The sequence below is a fragment of the Acomys minous genome, assembly GCF_964271855.1.
Source record: "Acomys minous genome assembly, chromosome: 4".
Lineage (NCBI taxonomy): Eukaryota > Metazoa > Chordata > Mammalia > Rodentia > Muridae > Acomys > Acomys minous.
The window spans coordinates 11,345,264-11,367,523 of record NC_140486.1 but is presented as its reverse complement, the minus strand read 5'-3'; the positions used below and the strand labels follow the sequence as shown (position 1 = coordinate 11,367,523).

Here is a 22,260-nt window from a genome sequence, read left to right as displayed (position 1 = left end):
GGGCTGTTGCACACATGAGCTCACAGTGGCTGTGACTTCAAGAATAAGACCTGTACAAGAGCAAGCCAGCCGAGATCCCAATGTGGCTGGGCAGGGACTTAGAGCCCCACCATTTCCAGGGCTGTTGGTGGGTGCTAAGGGAGAGAGGCTCTGTTTTCTTCAGGTTCAGCCCCTGATCAGGATACCCATGGTTCAGTGCATGGACCAACAGGCACTTGAATAGTGACAGCACTAAGTGGGTTTTAAAAAGAAAAAAAAAAAAAAACAAGGACACATGAAGTTGGAAGGGAAACGTGGTGTGGAATATGAAGAGGGAATGTGAGAGTAGTTGTAATGTAGGGGTGGGGATAGAGTTGATCAAAACACTTAATGTATGAGATTCTCAAACAATATTTTTTAATTGAAATAATGCCAGCATATGTATCCCAAACGTGAGCTTGGCATCAGCATCCTGGAATTTATACTTTCATGTACTCTTGGGAGCAGAGGCAGGATCTCCAGAGGTGTTGCTTTGCATGGTGTCTGATCTGACAGAAAGGCTTTTTGGTCATAGCAGAATGTCTCTGGAGCCCTAGGTGGCCTTAGAAACAGAGGTGTCAGTGAGAGAGGCCCAACTGCATGCAGCTTGTAGGGCTGCCTCATGGCTATGTTATGAGTAGCAAACATTAGCATCGAGCCTGCCAGAGCACTGAGGTTGCTCTCTCTGTAGGACCTGTGATGCTCCACGTTCTGTCTCAGGGGATCTGAGTAGAGTGTGATGGAAGCAGTGTAAGGCACACACAGCTGCCACAGCAAACCCGCATTCATTAGCCCACACTGCCAACTCTGCTGTGGTGGGGACACTTCTGAGAAAAGCCCTGCCAGTTACAACAGAGCAGCTCTGTGCTCATGATCAGCCCAGGATGTGTCAAATTCAGGAACACATCCCAAGAAATGGCAGCTTCTGGGCCATCCAAGACTGCTGAACAGTTCAGCCAAGAACCCCAACGCAAACCATATTTATCCACCCAGCGTTCATTGAGCAACTAGTGATCTGCCAGTTATATGGCTACGTGCTGGAAAAACAAGCTCCATGAAGACAGTCGGCCCTCACACAGGCCTGGTCACAGGGAAGAGATGTGTAAATAATGGCAACACAAACCTGAAAGTGCGCCGAAGGCTGATGCAGGGTACCACGGAGCATGGGGGAGAACTTCTGATTCGGCCTCTAGAGTGATGGGGGACATGAGGGAAGGCTTCCTGGTAGAGCTGATACCTAAACCAATGCTGAATGATCATTGACAAGAGCTTAGTGAACACAGGTCAGAAAACAACAGAAGCCGTTCTTCAGCTGAGGAGCTCTAGAAAGGTCTAGAAGACCCCTACCATGGATCAGACGGGAGCAATAAGCCTTCTACTTGGTGAAATATTCATGTTGGATAGATTCCCGTGGGAGAACTTTGCAGGAGCAAAGTAGTGCAGTTTCTTGGCGCCCACAGCTGAAATACCATTCATGAGTCCTCTATGCGTTTTACAAAGACCCTTGTGCTCCTGGGATTGGTGGAGTCCTTAAAACCACCAAGCCCAGCTGGTCACGTCATCAATGGGGACAGCAGACCACAGAGAGGACAAGAATTTGTCCAAGGTCACACAGATATGGGTGAAGAAGAGAGGTCCTGACAGGGGGAAGGGGGCACCTTCCATTCCTTCCATTCCAAGTTCTCTCTTCCACAGGGATATTTCCTGGCTGGCACCTGAGTTATGTTGACGTGAAGGACAACTCCCGTGACGAGACCTTCCGCTTCCAGTGCGACTGCTGGCTGTCCAAGAGCGAGGGCGACAGACAAACCGTCAGAGACTTTGCATGTGCCAACAATGAGATTCACGATGAGCTGGAAGAAACCAGTACGTAATGAGACTGTGTGGGCCCAGCCCGCCATGAGACCAGGGTTGGCTTTCCTAGCTGAGGAAGGGCTGTCTAGAGGAGGCAGGGAACAAAGTGGGAAGGACGTGCCTCCATGTGGCTGTGGGGGAGATTCCTCAGTAACCCCGCTCACTGAATTCTTAGAACTGCCGAGGCACTCCTGGCCCTTAGTCATGAGTGCTAATGAAGTAAAACCCACTGGGGACAGGCTTTCCCTGAGCCAGGGGCCAGGCTGGGTACCCGTGACGCTAGCTCCCTTGGGCTATCTTTATGTCATGGGCGGTTCCAACTGATGCCTGTGATAATGGCAGCCAACCTGGAATTTCTAGAAACAGAAAGCATGGACAGCAGACGTCCCCACATGCTGTTCCCTCCTATGAAGGATACAGAGAAGAAAGGAGTGGCCAGTTCCCAAGGTGAACGGCCATCAAAGCTTCAGAAGACGTTTCTTTGGTACCCATGCTGGCATCTGGGCCCCGTGGGTTAGAGGAAAATGCACCAAAGGCAGAATCTGATTTGACAAAGGGATTTTCAACCACAGTTATTAAGGCAGCACACTGCCCCACCCACGCACACGCACACACCCCACATCTTAGCACCACACGGTTTCTTTCTAGCTTCTGAAATCTATAGTCCTGTGTGGGAGTGGGGTGGGATGTCTTCCACGGAGATTCAGGAGCTCGAGATGAGATCTTTCTGTCTATGTTTCCACCATCTCTAAGCTGTGGCTCCCACATTAATCACACAAAAATAAACTAGACAGCCCTCCCGTGTGATCTCAGCACATTAACCTGCATGTTATTTGGGATCACTAGTCTCATGGCTCTACCAGAAGCAAGGGTACCTGGGCCTAACCGGGAAGCTCTTTGCACGACCACTACACACTGTGAGAGAGACGTGTGCTTCTCCACTTGAAAGCTACCTACCATCAAACTGCCCAGTGGTTAAAGGAGCTGCCTTGAGAGGTGGTGAGCATTGTGTGCCTGGGAACACACGCAAATGGAGGCAGAGCACCTATCTGTTGAGTTTTCTGCAAGGGCGAGAACTTATAGCCTGATTAGAGAACGTACTCTCTGCTTCCGTAATTGAACTAAGGAGTTACTGGGTGCCCAGTTTATTTGAGATGCTATGAGTGATATACCTTGCTTTGTGACCTACACAGGTTCAGGACAGTGTCACCCATGTTTGTGTGACTTCGGTACTATGGACCTTGGGGCTCAGTGAACTGGCGCTCAGTGACAGGATGCTGCGCTCTCTTTATGCAGACCCTTACATTGGAAAGAGCTTCTCAGAGGGAGGAGCCTAAGCTCCTCACACAGAACCAAGATGAGCACAGGAGACTGCTCAGACCATTGGAGCTTAGGAGAGAAAGAGTCTGTAAATCCCACCTCCATCGCCACATCTCTTCTCAGGTTTCCAAACAGCCAAATAGCTGTTGATGCTTACAGCATTCGGGCTGAGGGTGGGGGAGTTCTGTCGGCGGAAAATAGGGGAGAATGAACAGGGAGCCAGGAGAGGGCCCGAACCCACGAGTGTTCGGGGAGTATAACAGAGCCAGCCATACCTTTGTTCCCAGGTGGCAGCTGGTCCTGGAGGCGGCATGCACTGATCTCCCTTCATCCCAGTTCTCAGTTGCCTTCATTTAATGGCGGGACAAATCCACAGTGAGCGTCATAAGTGTCATATCATACTCTGACTTCAGAGGACATTCCTACACCCTGGGGTTTTCCTTCTGGTGACCCTGGGTCTTTTTGGGGTACTCAGTCTTGAAAAGCCTCATCTGCGGGAAGGCGTTCCACACCCTGTTTTCATTAAGCCCTGGAAACCCCACATCCATCCTAAGGAGAAGGCAGGGTGTAGTTTACACCTCTGTGACAAAAAGTAAGGAAAGCAAACATTCAGAAAGGTTATGCAAGGCCCACTGCATGGCTCTAGGATGCCGTCTCCATACTTGGCCTGGCTGGCACAGCAGATCTACCTATCAGCTGCCCTTATCAGCCAGCATCCTGTTTCCTGGCTTCCATCTCCGGTTCTCTCAAGTATTCCTAGAAGTGGCTCCGGCTGTCTTGAAGGCATTCACCTCTGCAGCTGACTCCAACACATATCCAAGGCCAAGAGCCCCGGGCAGTGTCCGTATGTCAGACATCTATCGGGTTGCAGTTTTTCCAGATTACATGCTCGTGTGTGTAAATGCACACACAAACACACATCTCTCCTGCTGGAATGCCCTCCAGCTAACGGGTGCCCTTCCTTTCCAGCCAGGCCTTCATTTTCTATCCACTACTCTTGACCGTTAGGTTGGCTGCTTTGTCCATTTATCTGCACTGTTTCTAGCTCTAATACATTTCTCTGTTGGCCAGTCCTGGGGACACAACATTCAAGGCTCCAACAGGCAGTAGAATCTATCCATACATGTATGTTCTTTTTCGGGGAGGGGGTGGGGGGTTGAAACAGGACAGCTTTGGCTGGCCCAGACTCCCTTTGTAGACCAGGTTGGCCTCGAACTCACAGCAATCCACGTGCCTCTGCCTCCCTGAGTGCTGGGATTAAAGGCGTGCACCACCACGCCTGGCTCACATGTATGTTCTTGAAGCTTCCATCCTTTGAAGGGCTCAGCAGGGTCAAAGAGAAGCTTCTAGGAATGGATAGGACTCTTGGTAGCACATGCCTGGAAGCCGTATCTTTGCTGGATGCAAGAAATGTGTTGGCTCCCAGCACCTGCAAACCTGAGGTGGCACTGGTTCTACCTTTGCTGTCAGTGTGACTCTTTCTTCTCAGCTCAATTTCCCGCAGTATGTTTAGTGTGAGTTTTCTCTGGATCCCAGGAAGATAGATGGCTGCTGGCAGCACCAAGCTGGATTCTTACTGCTGAATAGCCTCCAAAGAAGAGGAAACAGCACATCCCTGGGGAGAGACTCTCAGCCCATCCTAGCACGTGATAGGGAGCTCCCCAGACCATAAGAGTCCTGACAAAGGAGGGCAGTAAAACTCTGGATTTTGACCAGAAGCACACTGTCCTCTCCCGTCGTTTTCCCATGGCTGTCATGTGTTCCTGGCAGTCTTGTCTACCTATCCGTTTACTCTATATGCATAAGGACCATCTCAGACAACCATCTAATGAGTGCTCCTATAGGCTGGCTCCATCTCTGGACTGGGTCACATGACATGCACCCTCTGTGTCCTCACTCACATTCCTCCCTCTTCCTGGGAACCTTCCTCCATCCTCTGCTTGCGGCATCACAGCTATCCTGCAACACCGAGCTCAGGGCTTCCTTCCTCATGAGGTTCCTAGTGATTGGTCCACTTAGTTATTCATCCCTTCATGGGGGTCGGGGAGGGCTTAAAGAGATGACTCAGTGGTTAAGGGCACTTGCTGTTCTTGAAGAAGGCCCAAGGTCTGTTTCCAGCATCTATGTGGTGACTCACAGCTGTTTTTACAGGACCCAGCACCCTCTTCCAGCATCCACATGCACTACATAGACATAAATATACTAAATATACACAAAATAAATATAATTAAATTTTAAAATACATTTAGTGAGGGCCCACCATGTGTCAGGCACAGTTCTTGGCAGCTGGGCATTCAGTAATGAACATATCTGCCTTTAGGAAGGGGAAGAAGGTACAATGAACAATAATAAATAGATGAAATGATATCGAATGCATGAAGATGAGGAGAACAAGAGGAAATAACAGTGAGGCAAGGCGGAACGGAAGTGGCAGGGGACCAGGCCACCACTTTAAATACGGACATAAGCAGAAGGAGGTGTAGAGTAGTGTCAGGTGAAAAGAGGGAACACGGCAGAGTGTAAGCAGGGGCTGGGTGGTCAGAGGCTGGAGGCAGAAAGAGAGTAAGTGCTAGGAGCTGAGACAGGAGAAGGCATGAAAACAGGTCTCCTCCTACCCCCAGGCATCGGGCCCTTCGCTACAATGCTATCACATGAGTTCTAGTCACTGGTCTGGTACCCCTGACACTTGGCACCCCTTATATGACGGTTGGTGGAAAGGTGCCAGTGCAGCCACGCTGAGGAGAGCAAGGCACGGAGAGTAAAGCATGATGGGAGTGGGGCCCAGCTGTGTGCTAGAGTAAGTTCAATGCTCTCTGGGGTTCTTACCCTGCTGGGTCTTTGCCTTGTGCTGTCTGCAGCCAAGCCTGCCTCCTTTCCCTCCTCTTCTGGGCATGTGGTTTCTATGCTGCATTTTAGTTTAGTAGCTCATTCAGCTGTGAGACCCACACTCTTGAAAACTCACCCCATACCACCTGCTTCCTTCCCTGTGGCTGCTACATTCCCATATCTGCCAGCAAAGAAGTTGCCCACTGCAGTCCCAGAGTCCCCAGCTCTGCGTATGGTGCCCGGGTCCCAGCAAGGCTAACCTGCCTCCTACATCCAGACTGTGGCCAAGGCCAGAGAAAAGTCCCCTAGGCAGCCGCTTCCTGCTGCTCCAGTGGGTGCTTCCTGCTGCTGACCCTCTCCCACGGCCTCCATGCAGCCTACGAGATTGTCATAGAAACCGGCAACGGAGGCGAGACCAGGGAGAATGTCTGGCTCATCCTGGAAGGCAGGAAGAACAGATCCAAGGAGTTCCTTGTGGAAAATTCGGGCAGACAGCGGGCCTTTCGGAAGTAAGAAGAAGGGTGTGCGATGGAATGGTGGTGGGGAGGGTGAGCCAAAGACCCTCACTGGGTGGTCTATAAGTGGGTTATAGAGTGCCTACTGTGTGCCGGGCCTGTGATTCCCTTGAGAGCGGTATCGCACAGCCCCACCCACTTCTCCCCGTGTTTCTTCTGGGAGGCCTCTGTGGTTGTGTCCACTTCATCGCTGTTCTGGCCAGAACTACAAGGTTCCCCCCGCCCCAACTTCCTCCATCTTATCCCATTCAAGCTGCCATATGAAGCAGTGACTTACAAACCACTGAAATATCTTCCCCATCTTCTTGAGGCTGCGGGTAGATCCAGTGTCTGGTGACACTTGTCTCCTAGTTTACAGGTTGTGGGGGGAGGGTATTCCTCTCACTGTGTCCTCATGCAGCAGAAGGGTGCGGGGGCTCCCTGGGGTTTGTTTTACAAGATTTCATTCCCGAAGGCTCTACTCTCACCTGCTTAATCAACTTCCAAAGGCCCCCGCTACAAATTCCATCACTTGGGACTAGGCTTCAACATGCAAACTTGGCAGGATACCCCGTTCTGTTTACCACAAGCCTTTTTTTCAAATTCTCCTTCTGTGAGGACAGAGTCTGAGCCCCATAGACTAGTAGTACTGGCAGACCACCAGAGACTGCCCATGCCCTACGTTCCCCATTACTATGCCCCCATGGGTCCTAATTTGGTCCAAGTAGTTTCCCCAATACCCCTTACTCCCATTGTATGATTTAAAAACACAAACATGTCCTTATTAGGAGGTTCTTCCTTCTCCTCCTCCCACTGCAGCTCCAAACCTAGCTAAGTTTCAGCCTGCTCAGTGGCATTGCCATCCACGTGTAGGGACCAGGTTGCGGGCAATGCTTTTTCATTGCTGCTGTCTCGATTTAAAACTAGCTGGAATTCCTCAAGGAACGCTAGGCTGACAGCAAGTCCTTCCTTCCATGCCATCCGGGAACGCAGTAGGCTCTCAGTAAATGTGTACTGCACCAGTATGCACAGGCAGCTCATTGCTCGCACCTCTGTTTCCTGCAGGGGGACCACAGACACGTTTGAGTTTGACAGCATCTTCTTGGGAGACATTGCCTCTCTTTGTGTGGGCCACCTGGCCAGGGAGGAACGTTTCATCCCCAAGAGAGAGCTAGTCTGGCATGTCAAGACAATCACCATCACCGAGATGGAGTATGGCAACGTGTATGTACAGAGCTGAGCCCGGGGTGCAGTGGGAACTTCAACCGCATGTGTGAGGGAGGGCAGTGTGTGGGAAGGTGTGTCCTTCAAGGCCATGGTTACCCTGGTCATAAATATAAGCCTATAAAACAGGACAGAAGAAAGCAGCTGTTATTGCTAGAGCAGTGGTTCTCAGCCTTCCTAACACTGCGACCCTTTAATAAAGCCCTCCATGTTGTGGCGACCCTCAACCATAAAATTATTTTTGTTGCTACTTCATAACTGTAATTTTGCTACTCTTTTGAATTGCAGTATAAGTGTCTGTGTTTTCCAATGGTCTTAGGTGACCCCTATGAAAGGGGGCCACTCAACCTCTCCCAAAGGGGTTTGGGCCCACAGGCTGAGAACCACTGTGCTAGAGTTATCTGAACTGTGTATCTACTACCAGAGATGGGGGGTTCGATTGAGTGACCTTGGGTGTCTCTTGCTTTTCAGTCCAGGGAGATATCCTTATAAGAACACCAAGGAGGGCACATAGTGGCCAATATTGGAGCCTTTCCTTGCCTGCCCTCCTTCCTTCCTTCCTTCTATCCTTCCTTCCTTCCTTCCTTCCTTCTATGACACAGAAATGATGCTCGTATGCCAGTGGCTTAGGAGGTCTCAGTGAGGAGGTGTCTTATGGGAAGGAACAAGCCAGCAAGGCAATTTAATAGCACATCTGCTTTCCAGATACCTATGGCTTTGCGTTTCTACCATCAGAGTCTTCTGAAGACTCAGCCATTTCCGAGAGAGTGAGAACCCTAGTTACCTGGGCAACACAGGTACAGATATCAACTCTTATTTTAAACCACTTGGTAAGGTTAGGGCAAACCAGAAAGGAACCTAAACAGATTCTCAACCTGTGGGTCATGACCCCTTTGGGGGAGGTTGAATGACCCTGTCACAGGAGTCACCTAAGACCAATTAGAAAGCACAAATATTTATGCTGAAATTTATAACAATAGCAAAATTACAATTATAAAGTAGCAATGAAATATTTTATGGTTGGGGTCACCACAACCTGAAAAACTGTATTAAAGGGTTGAGACTCACTCCCTTAAGGCGCTAGAAAGCCTGGGAGAGGCTGAGAAGAATCCAAGAAAGCCTAGCAGGATGGAGCCAAGGCCAAGGTTTACTTGGCGAGATAAGATAGAGGTATATGCAGCCTACAAGGCCAGCGTGCCATTGGCTGCTTGTAGGGCATCTCACCCAGTGCCATTGCTGGCCTTCCTCCCACCATGTTGCTTCCGGGAACTGTCCCTGTTTGTTCCACACAGTGAAGCCCCTGCTTCCTAGGGGGAGGAGGCCACTGCTCACACAGGAGCAGCAGCCAGGTGTCAGCATCTCCTATGGCTCAAGTAAGTAGTCCTGCAGTGCTAGGGTCTTATCGCCTTGCTTCAGGGAGTAAAGGAGAACAATGGCGGGAACACGTACTGTTTGGGAGTCTATGGGTCCTCACTGACCAACAGTGTGAAGAAAAGTTTACCTCGCCTGGCACTAGGGTTTTTTTATTTCATAACCTATGGCATCTCAGAAATGCACTAACCCTCTGAATAGGGTAATATCACTTAACTCTCTCTCCCCAAACATGTGTGTATGTGTGTATACAGGTGTGTGTGTGTGTGTGCGCGTACATGTGTGTGTGTGTGTGTGTAGGATGCTCGTGGGTGTAGAACCTACAGCCATGCATGTGCTACACAAGCATTCTACCAGTGAGCTGCATCCACAGCCTTCCCGGCATTTTTGTTCATTGTTAATACCCTCCAGGTTCCAGTGGAAGGACACAGAGAGGCTTTTTTTTGTCTGTGTTTTAAAACATAAGATACATGTTGTTTTGTCAAATAGTTTATCCAATAGATAATCACTACGAAATTCAAATAAGACCCAAAAGTGGGTAAATGGTAGCAAAATTTCCCTAAGGTCCTACCCATCAGGTGTAGCCACCGTGAGTATTTTGACGACCTCATTCTCCCCTCTAGTTTGCTGATCCCTTATGGGCACAGCGCTCACAGAAGGGTGGCCATGCTATACCTGGGTCTTAAGACAATTCATTTCTCTTTTGTTCACTGTTTTCACGTTTAGTCTTATAGGCCAGCCCACCTATCCACACCCTATCCACGTCCAGCCACAGCCTTGACTCTACCGGCTATGAGACCCAGGTCTTGGTTTGGGCCGTGTTTCCAGCCGTCTGTTAGGAAACGTGTCCTTGTATCTGTACCGGGGAATTTTCCAGCCATTTAAAATAATGATCTAAATGTGTACCAGATGACTTGGAGCGGCTCCCAGGAAGTATTACCAAGTGAGGAAACCAAGATGCAGGGAAACACGTTTTGTACGATGACGCTGTGCAGAAAAGAGAACACTGATGTCCCCATATGTCTGTGTGTACGTGGGTCTGTCAGCAGTGGTGGAAGGAAGTCTGGCAGGCTGCACCCTCGGCTGCTATGAGGGTTATCTAAGGTAAGAGTAGGGTGCTGCAGTAGGAACCAGGGAGAAAGAAGGCACAGCCGACAGAAAGGAAGAAAGATACCATTCTTGGAAACCCATGCATGTGAACATACAATTTGTGCATTTACATCCAATTATGAATGTTACTGAATCTATGCAAAAACACATTTTAGAATAATTTTGAACTGAACAATGAATATACATCTCCTTTGAAGATATTCTGGTAAGTAAAAAAGAAATACAAATCCAACTACGTCAAGTGACAAATCTGAGGAGGAGAGATCTGAAAACAGAACGAAACATTTCCTGTGAGGCACTTTCATTATTGTTCCTTCAAATGTTCTTTCTTGCTTTCTTTCTAATTAAAATTCCTTTATTGGCATCAAGGGCCAGAGGGTTGGCTCGGCAGTTGCTTGCCACCAACCCTGCCAGCCTTAGTTCGATGCCTCGGCCACATATGGCAGAGGGAGGGAGAGCTGACTCGTACAAGTTGTCCTCTGACCTCTGCATGTATGCCATGGCACGTGCTTACCCACATCCAAGTATATACATATAAAATAAATGAACAGACGTAAGCAATGTTTAATTCTTTGTTTGCATCTATTCACATATATTGAGCTTTGTAAAGGCAATTTTTTTTGAGTATATCATGAAGTTTTACCATAGCTACTCTTTCCTTTCTCCCTGTGCCCTTTCTGTCAGCCGTCTGCCTTCTCTGAATCTTCGTTCTATTTTCACAACATGTACACACATAACTGATTTTATGAATATATATATTTTTAAAACTAGGATTTGTAAATGAAGGGAAATGTTGTTTTTGTAGTTTGTAATTTGGCTTATTTTCTTAACGGTATAGTTTACATAAAATGACACAATTTCACTTTTCCTTGTGGTGGAATAAAACTCCACTGCACACACATGCCCTATTCTTTCACTCCTTCGTGTTGACAGGCTGGTTTCAGAGTGTGGCCACAGTGACGGGTGTGGAGTGCTGACTTAGAGTCCTTGAAGTTTATACCTAAGGAGCAATGCCTCTATTTTTAGTTGGTTTTTTTTTCCAGGAGCCCTATACTGACTTGCATAGTGGCTGGACAGTTTACATTGCACCAGCAGTGTGTAAAGGTTTCCCCTTTCCCCACATTCTCACTAGCATTTGTTGCTGTTTGTTTTCTTTGTAATAGACATTCTGACCAGAGTTATATGGAACTCTCGGTGTAGTTTTGACTGTGTTCCCATGAAGGCTAAGACTGTTGAACATCTCCTATACTTCTAGGCCACTTTTACCTTATCTGTTGAGAACCGCTTATTTTATTAGTCCATGTATTGACTACACTGTTACTTGTTTGGAATTCAGTTTTTTCCCTAAATTTCTTTATATAATGTGGATAGTCACCCTCTAGCCAATAAAGAAGCAACAAATATTTTCTCCCGTTCTATAGACTGTCACTTCTCCCTGCTGATCCCTTTCCTGTGCTTTTAATTTCTTTTAGATTTATTTATTTTATTTTATATGTAGGAGTGTTTTGGCTGTATGTATGTACACACACACACACACACACACACACACACACACACACACACACACATGCCTGGTGTCCATAGAGGTCAGGAGAGAGTGTCAGATCACCTGGAACTGGGGCGATGGATGGTCGTGAGCCACCATGTAGGCGCTGGGATTGAACCCTGGGAACCCTGGGAGAGTACCCTAAGACTCTGACCCAAATCTCCAGCACCTGCTGTACTTTCAGTTTCCTGTGGCCAATTATTAGCATTTTCCCTGAGTTTCTCCTTTTGAGAAAGCCCCAGCCTGTGCTTGTATCTTCAAAGCCTTCTCCTACTGTCTCCCAACAGTATCAGAGTTTCAGGTCTCATAATTAAGGTCTTTCATCCATTTGGAGATGATTATGGTACAGTTAAACATGAGAATCTATGGTTGTTCTCCTACATATGAATATGCAATTTCCCTAGCAAAATCTTCCAAAATGGCTGTCTGGTCTTCAGTGTATGTTATTTGGTGTCTTGGTAAAAAATAAATAAATAAAATTAGGTGTCTACAGCTGTGAATTTAAATATGGGTCCTTAAATCTTTCCCACTACCTTTTTTCTGTGGTGCTGTGCTTTTGTTCCTATGGCTCTGAATTATATCTTTAAAGTGGTTATGAGCATGCCTCCAGAGGTGTTCATGTTTCTCGGGCTGGCTTTGTGCAATCCACCAGGGCCTTCTGTACTCTTCTGTGTTAGTTGTAGGATTTTTGTTCCTATTTTTGTGAGGAATGTCATGGGAATTTAATGGGTTTTGCAATAAATCTCTATTGCAAATTAATTTACTAAATTAATTTTAGTAAATCTGTCTTCTGTCACCTTCACTTGGGTCTTTCAAAGCTTTTGTATAGAGTCTTCTGCTCGCTTTCTTCTGTTGTGATGCTTTGCTGATGGTGTTCATCGATTCAGAGTGATATATGCCACTCTTTAGTGTCCTGTGCAGTATGTGTAACATCACATGATCTGCACATCATCTGACTTCCTTCTTTCATGTACATCTGTGCTCCTTGTATTTCTTTCTCCTGTCTTGGTGCTCTAGCAAAGAATTTCAAAGACTGTACTGCATAAACACGGAGAGACTGGGAACTCTTGTCTTCTTCCTGGTTTTAGTGGAAATGCCTTGAGTTTCCCCCTCTCTAATGCCATGTTAAATATAAGTTTGTGATAGATAATTCTTATTGCATTGTCCTTGCCTTAGTTCCTTCTGGGATTTTATCATGAAGGGATATTGGAATTTGTCAGAAAAATCTTTTCTGCAGTCATTGAGATGATGATGTGATCTCTGTCCTTGAATCTATAATGTGATGCATTACGTTTCTTGATTTATGATGTTGAACTATTTTTACTTCCCTGGAACAAAGCCCAGTTGGTGGTGGTGCATGGTATTTTTGATGTGTGATTGAATATATTCTACAAGGTAGTTTGTCTATGTTCATCAGGGAGATTAGTGTGTGTGTGTGTGTGTGTGTGTGTGTGTGTGTGTGTGTGTGTCTTATCTGGTTTTAATTTCAGGGTGATCCTACCATATTAAAGTTACTTTGGTAGCACTCCTTTTCTTTCTGATTTATGGACTACATTGAGAAATATCCCTCTTAGTTCTTCTTTATAGGTCTGGTGGAATTTACCATCTGGATCTGAGCTTGAGAAGCCTCACATCTATGTTTCAGTCTCATTGCCTGTTACACATCTATTTAAGTTGTTTATATCATCTACGTTTAATATTTGTAGATTTGCATATCTAGAAATGTATTCTGTATTTTCATTTTTTAGTACACACACACACACACACACACACACACACACACACACACAGAGGAGAACGTGTGGAAGATGGTTCTCCCTTTCCACCATATGAGTTCCAGATATTGAACTCAGGCGGTCAGGCTTGTTAGCAGGCACCCTTAGCATCTAGCTACCCTACAAGCTGGAATAGAGGCATTAAAAGTGTGCCTTAAAGATCCTCTGGATTTCACTGCTGTCTGTCGTGATGTCTCCCTCTTGAACTCTAATTTTATTGATTTCGGTCTTCTCTTTCAGCTGTTTAGTTTGGCTAAAAGTTTGTCCATCTTGTTTATCTTTTCAAAGGACCGACTCTTTATTTCATTGATTCTTTGTGCTATTCCTTTGGTTTCCGTTCTGTCCATTTCTGCCTTGGTCTTTACTATTTCTTCCCGTCTACCGAGTTGGGTTTGACTCGCTCTGGTTTTTCCCAAGCCTTCAGGTGCATCACTAAGCTCTCTGTTTGAGACTTCTCTGGTTTTTAAATGTAAGCATTTGTAGATAAAAACATCCTGATACTGCTTTCCTCATGCTCCACAAGTTCTAGTGCGTGGCATTTGTATTTTCGTTTGATTCTAGAATTTTTTTAATCACCCTCTTGATCTCGGTGACTCACTGACCATTCAGTATTGTGCTACTCAGCCCGCACGAGTTTTGTTCTGTCAGTTCTGTCACTTCTCTTGGTCCTTGTTTGATTTTGTTGCAATAAGACAGGATATAACGGAGGAGAGCAGGGAGGGCAGGGATTGGAGCAAGCAAACAGAGAGAAGTGTTTAATTGAATTGTAATCTCAAAACTTAAAAAGACAAGATATAAGAAATTACTTGAATTTTTCTGTATTTTTAAAAATTTGTTTAGTGTCCTCAAATGTCATCTATTCTAGGGAGAGCTACATGGACTTCTGAGAAAAACGTATATTATGTAATGTTCGGGTGAAACATTCTGTACGTCTCTGCTAAGTTGATTTGATCTGCGGTGCCCTTTAGCTGTGATGCTCCTTGTTAATCTGGTTAGTTTCTCAGATGGTTTGTTGGTGAGCGTGGGGCACTGTTATTGTGTTGGAGAATATCTGTACGTTTCCATCCATTAGTGTTTGTTCTATAATACTGTGTCAATACTCAGCTCATAGAGCCTCACAATTACCACATCGTCTTAGTGGACTGTCCCCCTCCAACCAATGTAAAATGACCTTCCTTATCTTTATAATTAATTTTGTTTTGTCGCCTGTTTCATCAGTATTACTACACCTGTTTACTTTCTAATTCCATTTATGTGGAATATAATTTTCCATTCTCTCACATTGAAGCTGTGCTCATTTTTTTTCCAGGGAGGTGGGTTTCAAGAAATAGATGGGTCTTATTTTTAAATCCAATCTACTAGTCTGTGTCTTTTGACTAGAGGACCAAAATCATAGTATTCATAGTTATTACGAAAGGCTTCGCATGTCATTTGTTGTTTTGTGATATTTGAGGTTTTCCTTTTTCTTATTTGTTTATATGCTATTCTGGTGTAGTTTATTTTTTCCTGTGACCTGGCGGTTATTTCTTTCACTACGGTAGGTAGATTCATTCAGGGTTTAGTAGCCATGAATTTTTAAGTTTATTTTGTCATGTAAAGTGTTTCTTTCTCTTTAAACTATGAAAGATGGTTTTGCTGGATATAGTAATCTGCATCAGGAGTTACTGTATTTAAGAGTTCAAACATACTGTCCACGCCCATGTCCATGGGGTTGAGAGTGTCTGTTGAGAAACCTGCTATTGCTCTGATGGAGTTGCCTTTGTGTGTTCCTAGGTTCTTCTCTCCTGTGGCTTTCCACATTCATCTCTGTCATCTTAATGCTTTATTTAAAGTATAATGTGAGGAATTTCTTCTCTGGTCCTGTATGTCTGGTATTCTCAGTGTCTCTTGTGTCTAGTTGGTCATCACTTTTTCTAAGTTTGAGAAGCTTTCTGCTCTGCTTTTTCTGAATATGATTTCTGTGCCTTTAGTTTGAACTTCTACACCATCCATGTTTGCGTCTTTTATGGCGTCTCATAGGTCTCAAGTGTTCGGCTGTGCTTTCTTACTATTTTATCTTTTTAATTGTCTGAATGTTCTGTCTACTTTGTCTTCAAGCCCTAATAGTCTGTCTTCTACTTAATTCATTTTATTAGTGAAACTCTCCATTGTTTTTTTCCTTTATTGAGCTTTTCTTTTCCATTCTTTTTTTTTAATTATAGTATTTCTTTCTATTGGATTTTCTGTTAACATCCTGTATTAACTTCTTTATTTTATTCAGTAGTTTGTGTTCTCTTTGTTATCATTCCAGGTTTTCTTCATGCCCTCTTTGATTTTGTACAACATTCTTATAATAATTTTAAATTATTATCCAGGATAACACCTCATCCACTCTCGCTGTAGTTCATTATGGTGGAATTAGTGGTTTTAAGGAGTTGCATTGCTTGTTTTTTTTTATTTCTTGTGTTTCTGCATTGGGTTTTATGCATTAGGTTGTAGGTTAGATGCTTTTAATCTTACTTTTAGTCATGCATATTTATTCAGTCTTAGTATTTGAAATATTTGGGTAGTAGCAGGTTGTGGAAAGATCAATATGTCATTTATCCTCACTGACCTGTGTGTGGCTAACCACCTCAGTTTGTCTGCTAGCTCTCAAATTTGCTACAACAGTAAAATCCTGTTTTCATCAGTGGCTATAAACAATACATAGACTTATAAAAAATACAATAGAATTCAGATGAAAGCAATCACCCTCCGTTGCAAAAATTTGGAGGTGGTAAGAAATACAGATGGAATGCCATGTCCTAAGATATTAGCTGCTTCAGGGAGGGAGGGAAGTAAATAAGCAGAGTGATGTCAGAAATTAGTATTCGAGCAACAGGGAACATGCAGAGGGAAAGGTGAATCAGAGAAGAAGAGGACGAAGGAAGAAGACAAGGTAGATGCAAGCGAATATAGAATGAAAAGAGAAGGTGGGAAGGAGTGCAGTCGGGGCTGGGAGATGACCCAGCCAGGAAGTGCTTGTCACGCAGGCATGAGAACCTGAGCCTGAGTCCCAGGAAAAGCTGGGAAAGCAGAGACGGCCAGATCTCTGAGGTTCGTTAGCTAGCCAGCATAGGCTAATCACTGAGAGACTGTGACTCAGAAAGGAGACCCTACTCAGGTAGGTAGCACCTGAAGAGCTGCATCTAAGGTTGACCTATGACCTCTATATGTGTGTGTCAACATGTGCATGAGCACACACACACGCACACACACACACAGAGGGAGGGAGGAGAGAGAGAGAGAGAGAGAGAGAGAGAGAGAGAGAGAGAGAGAGAGAGGCAATCAGCACCCAGAACAATTCCAACACTTAGAAAACTGAGACAAGGAGCCTCCCAATTCCATGTCTGCTAGTGAAACCAGTCTCTTGCAGGACTTGGTGCTGCCCCTGCCTATGTGAGGACTCACTGATGTTTTCATAGAGGAAGGATACTGGTGCTTGCTAGTCACTTCAGTTGTGGACTTGCCTCTGCGTGTGTGCTGGTGTGCCCAGGGTATGAGTGCTGGTGTTACTTCTGTTGTCTATTACATAGACAGATGCTTGGCATGGGTGCTGGGCTGGTCATGCGTGTGTTCTCTCACTGGTGGGGTGCTGGTATAAATCCTTCCTGTGGGAAGTTCTCCTGGAGGCTCAGCAGGTGCAGGTCCTGCCTTTATTGCAGGCTACCACAAGGCGGAAGGCCAGAGCTGGCCTTGTTTCTATGTGTCCAGTGGGGGACTACTCAAACTAAATTTCCCCTTTGCAGAAAAAGCGGACCTTTTTCTGGGGAGATGAGGGGAAAAAAAACAGTGGCAGAACAAAGAAATTATTCCATCCACATCTGGACTGGTGAGCCAGTGAGTTTAATTGGGGTTTCTTAGCAGAGCCTAGGAAAGTTATGAGCAGCTGAACAACTGGACAAACTAGTCTCAGAGAGGGGCGTGGCTTCATGAGACCACTCCCCCTCAGAACCATTCACTGCCTATAAGTTCTCAAGGAGGGACGGGATCTTATTAACACGCATACACTCCTCGGCGATGGTTAACTGCCTATAAACACTCGTTCTAGGCACATTTGAAAGACAGGACCAACAGGTTTGGGCTGTAGATTTCAAGCAGTATATGAGGAATGGGCCGAGGGATGGGGTAGAATTAGAAAAAGCAAGGAGCAATTGGAAGGATGGGACATCCGGCCTCGGTATCTTGGGTGGAACTCGAGGCTGTGGGCCCCTCTGCTGGTTTCTCCAGAGCTGATGTCTATGTGCTCTTTATCCCTGTCAGGTACTTCTTTAACTGTGACTGCCTCATCCCCCTCAAGAGGAAGAGGAAGTACTTCAAGGTATTTGAGGTTACTAAAACTACAGAGAGCTTCGCCAGTAAGGTCCAGAGCCTGGTGCCAGTCAAGTACGAGGTCATCGTGACGACAGGCTATGAACCAGGGGCAGGCACTGATGCCAACGTCTTCGTGACCATCTTTGGAGCTAACGGGGACACGGGCAAGCGGGAACTGAAACAGAAAATGCGCAACCTCTTCGAGCGGGGCAGCACGGACCGCTTCTTCCTGGAGACACTGGAGCTGGGAGAGCTGCGCAAGGTTCGCTTGGAGCATGACAGCAGCGGCTACTACTCAGGCTGGCTGGTGGAGAAGGTGGAGGTCACCAACACTAGCACTGGAGTGGCCACCATCTTCTCCTGTGGCAGGTGGCTGGACAAGTCTAGGGGTGATGGACTCACCTGGCGAGAGCTCTTCCCATCTGTCTGAGAATGCCCTGGCCTCACCTTTTACCCTCTGCGTTGTGTTCAACAGCCATCAACGCAGCGCTCCAGGGGTGGGGACTAGGGCGGCAGACCTGAGGTCTCATGTCAGCCAGAGGCTGCGCCTTGCAAATGTCATTGTGGGATCCTGGGCTCTGCCTTCTCCGTCTCTCAGACATACGAGAGTTATATTCATCACGTGTCATAATCCATGACTCTACAAACTATCTTTTTAAAATTTCCTTTCTGTGTAATAATAGCAATGGTCCCAAGCTAGGACTTGCTGCAAGGTGTAGTTAGAAAATTGGGGCTTCACTCAGGGGAGACAAGTGGGGAAGGAGAGGTTATCAAGATGGTGTATTTTAAGCAAAAACTAATTAACACTTTTTTCCCAAAAAAAAGCTGGGCTAATTAAATTATTACCAACCACACCCCACAGAGAACGCAGCTGGGCATCTATGTGCTGAGAAACGTGGTTTTTTTCTCCCCAGTTCCATCAAATCCAGGGGCAAATGCAGAACCAAATCAGGAGGAAGTGTTGGGGGACCAATGAGCCTGTGAAAAGTAGATAATTTTTTCCCACCGCTTTACAGAGACCAAGAGAACAGGAGCTCTCAGGTTCTGACACATTAATCCCCATCCCATGCCCCATCTGTCTGTCTTTCTGTCTGTCCTGCTCTGCTCTTTCAGCTCCTCCTCCCCCATCACAACGTGGAGAGGTTCTGCCGATCAGAGTCCACACCACTTCCTTCTAACAAGTGCTCCACGGTGGTGTCACTGTGGAATGTGGCATCTACCGTCTCTAGGGCAGGAAGAGATCTTATGCTCTTGGAACAGAGCAAGCCTGGCCCTACCGTGTACCACACGTAGCCAGGTTTCGTGCCATCTTCAACCTGCCTTCTTACTTTACATTCCTTAGAGGGCTTATCGGGATCTGATGAAACCATTACTGAAAACTCTCAATTAAACTGTTGATGCTTCTGTTGATTTGGGTGTACTCTTTCCCACAGGGCCCCTCCTACTTCTCCCGTCCACCCATTCCCCAGGTTCCTGAGACCTGGTCCACTCCTACCTTGGGGAAGTCAGTTACAGCTCTGAGGCCAGCCAGCATGCTGATCTCCAGCAGGCCTTCACAGTCTGTCCTCCTGCCCGTGCCTCTCCTCTCTGCTGGGCAGTTCCTTGCTGCCCATCCACCCCTCCATTTCACCAGGGCCAGTGTTCTACACTCTTTGTCTCAGCTCAGGGTTTTTATTTACTGCCAGGAAATCTTTCCAGTATCCCTCCCTCATGGATAGATCTGCGGGGGAGGGGAGCCTCATGTTGTGCCCACATCTATGAATGGTATGTTGTGGGAGGTTTGCCTCTCTAACTGGACCATGAGTCTTCAGGAAGGATCGGGTGCAATTCATGTTTGTAATCCTATTTATCATAAGGCCCAGGACATAGTGTGTGTGCTAAACCTATGTGGTACTGGAAGACTAGTATATGGAAGGAAGGATGGAAGGAAGGGAGGAAGGAAGGAAGAAGGAAGGAAGGATAAGTGAGTAAATAAGTGTTTGTGTATGTGAGTGGGTGGTAGATGGAGGAGAGGAAAGGACGTCTCTCTGGATGGATGGATGCATGCATGGATGAGCGGACGGATGCATGGATGGATGGATGGATGGATGGATGGATGCATGGATGGATGCATGGATGGATGCATGGATGGATGCATGGATGGATGAGCGGACGGATGCATGGATGGATGGATGGATGGATGGATAGATGGATGGATGGATGGATGGATGGATGCATGCACGGACAGATGCATGGATGGATGGATGCATGGATGGATGGATGGATGGATGGGATAGTGAGTGGGTGGACTGAGGGATAAATGGTTGGATACATTGATGGATGCGTACATTATGAGTGGATGGAGAGGTGGTTAGATGTGCTCTTGAGAGGATAAATAGATGGATATAAACATATGAATTTATTTCAGTATTTAGAATACCCTCTTTGCTGAGACTTGTCCTACCTTGAGGTCTTGAGGAGGCCAAATTTTATTACTTCTAGCCAGAATTCTTTCAAGAAAAAAACATTCTTGATCCTTCAACTATTCCATATGAACCCTTCCTAGCCAGTCTGAGTCATTTCTCCAAAGGCCTTTTGGCCTAATCTGCTTGCAACATACCTCTCCATTAATGGAAGTCTTAAATTCATTAATACCAGATTGCAAATCTTACTTGGAATATGCATATTATGTATCAGCTGGTAGTTTCCGTAAACTTGCTTCTGGAGTGTATGAAAGAAAAGACTGTTCAGGAGAATCTCATGTTAAGCCCTTGTCTCAGGGAGCACATGTGTACTGCTGGGGCTGGGAAAGGCGAATGCCAGAATTCCTGGTTCAGCCTAGAACTATCCATTTCTTGAGCATCTAAAAGATATTATGTATCTTAGCTACTATGCTAAGGCACCATGACAAAGGCAATGTGTAGAAGAGTTTATTGAGCTTGTAATTTCAGAGGATTAGGCCATGACCATCATGGTGGGGAGCATGGCAGCAGTCAGGAAGCAGGCACAGTCACAATAGCTAAGAGCTTCCAAGCTGAGACAACAACTACAAAATAGAGAAGAATCTAACCGGGAATGGTGTGGGTTTTTACACCTCAAAGCCAGCCCCCAGTGACACAACTCCTTGAACAAGGCCATGGCTCCTAATCCTTCCTAAACAGTTCCACCAGCTCAGAACCAAGCATTCAAATATACCAGCCTATGGAAGTCACTCTCATTCAAACACTAATAAAACTCTTCCCTTCTGCTACTTAAAGTCTATTAATTAAAAATTATAAATAAACCCAACTTTATTTTATGTCACACAACATTTTATAGTAAAGAAAAATAAAGAAAGGAAAAGATATAAGTGGGTTGTAGGGCACTTTAACTCAAGTGGTGGAGAGATGATATGGAATAAATCAACCCCTAACGGAGAGGTGACCAGTCCTGTCTGCATCAGAAGGAAGGGCCCTCAGGGCAAAGGAAACAGCGAGCATGAATTGTGAATGTGGAAGAACGTTAAGATGGACACGTGACAGAGGTGTGTAAGCTTGAAGGAGCCGAATGTTTAGCAGGGTCAGTAGTGATAAGTTCCAGAAGACTTCTTGAGCACCTGCAGGTCTCTGCCATGTGCTTGGGCAGCTATGGGATGCTACTGGAGCTTATGAGCAGAGGGTGGCACTGTCTAACTCACGTGTTGACAGTACCAGACTGCTACATTGTCAGCAGTAGGGAAACCTGATGGGAGGCCGTGACAATCACCTAAGCAAGACAAGAGAGTGACTTTGACGAGAGCAGTGGCAGTGAGAGTAGTTCAGAATGGTATGATTGTGCATCTTCCTGGAAGGCAGAGCCACATGCTTTCCTGAACAACTGAACATGAAACGTGAGATCTGGAAAGAAGCTGATGAAAGCAAGAAGACTTAGCTGTGCATCTGAAAGTATGGACTCAACGTCAGTTTGTTTGTTGGAGATAAAGTCTCACTGTGTAGCCCAGGATGGTCTGAAACTCACTATGTAGCCCAGAATGGCTTTGAACTTGTGGTGATCCCCCTGCCTCAGCCCCTCAAGTGCTGGAATTTTAGGCATGAGTTACCACATCCATCTGAGCCGCCATTTCTTGACAGAGAGAAGACTATGGGAGGCAAGGGCTTGAGGTTACTGATCTGCTTCCGAAGTGAGCAGCAAATGGGAGCTACCGTCTCTTAGACATCAGGGCAGAGAAGCATCTTTAATAACATACCCTAATAGAGAGAGGAACATTTCCCTCACCTTCTAGTTCCTTTAGGCATCCCTGGACATGCCTGGAATATGACACCAAAGCCTGAATAAGGGATAAGAGTCTACGTCAAATCTTGTGTCCTGGTTCTACAACCTTGGCAAGTCACTGAAGTTCCTTCTGTCTCCATTTCCCTTAGAAATTAGAAAC

The 22,260-nt window shown here is 46.1% G+C and overlaps 1 protein-coding gene across 1 annotated transcript in view; it reads left to right on the top strand.

The window, feature by feature from the left end:
* LOC311596177 (lipoxygenase homology domain-containing protein 1) overlaps positions 1 to 19,239 on the top strand; it is a 40,437-nt gene extending 21,198 nt beyond the window's left edge. Inside the window, exons 6-9 of the mRNA XM_084779390.1 lie at positions 1,714 to 1,884; positions 6,395 to 6,527; positions 7,578 to 7,736; positions 17,820 to 19,239. Coding sequence (XP_084635516.1) covers positions 1,714 to 1,884; positions 6,395 to 6,527; positions 7,578 to 7,736; positions 17,820 to 18,300 — 944 coding nt within the window. The 3' untranslated portion in view covers positions 18,301 to 19,239. The remainder of the gene's footprint in view (positions 1 to 1,713; positions 1,885 to 6,394; positions 6,528 to 7,577; positions 7,737 to 17,819) is intronic.
* The last annotated feature ends 3,021 nt before the right edge of the window (positions 19,240 to 22,260 follow it).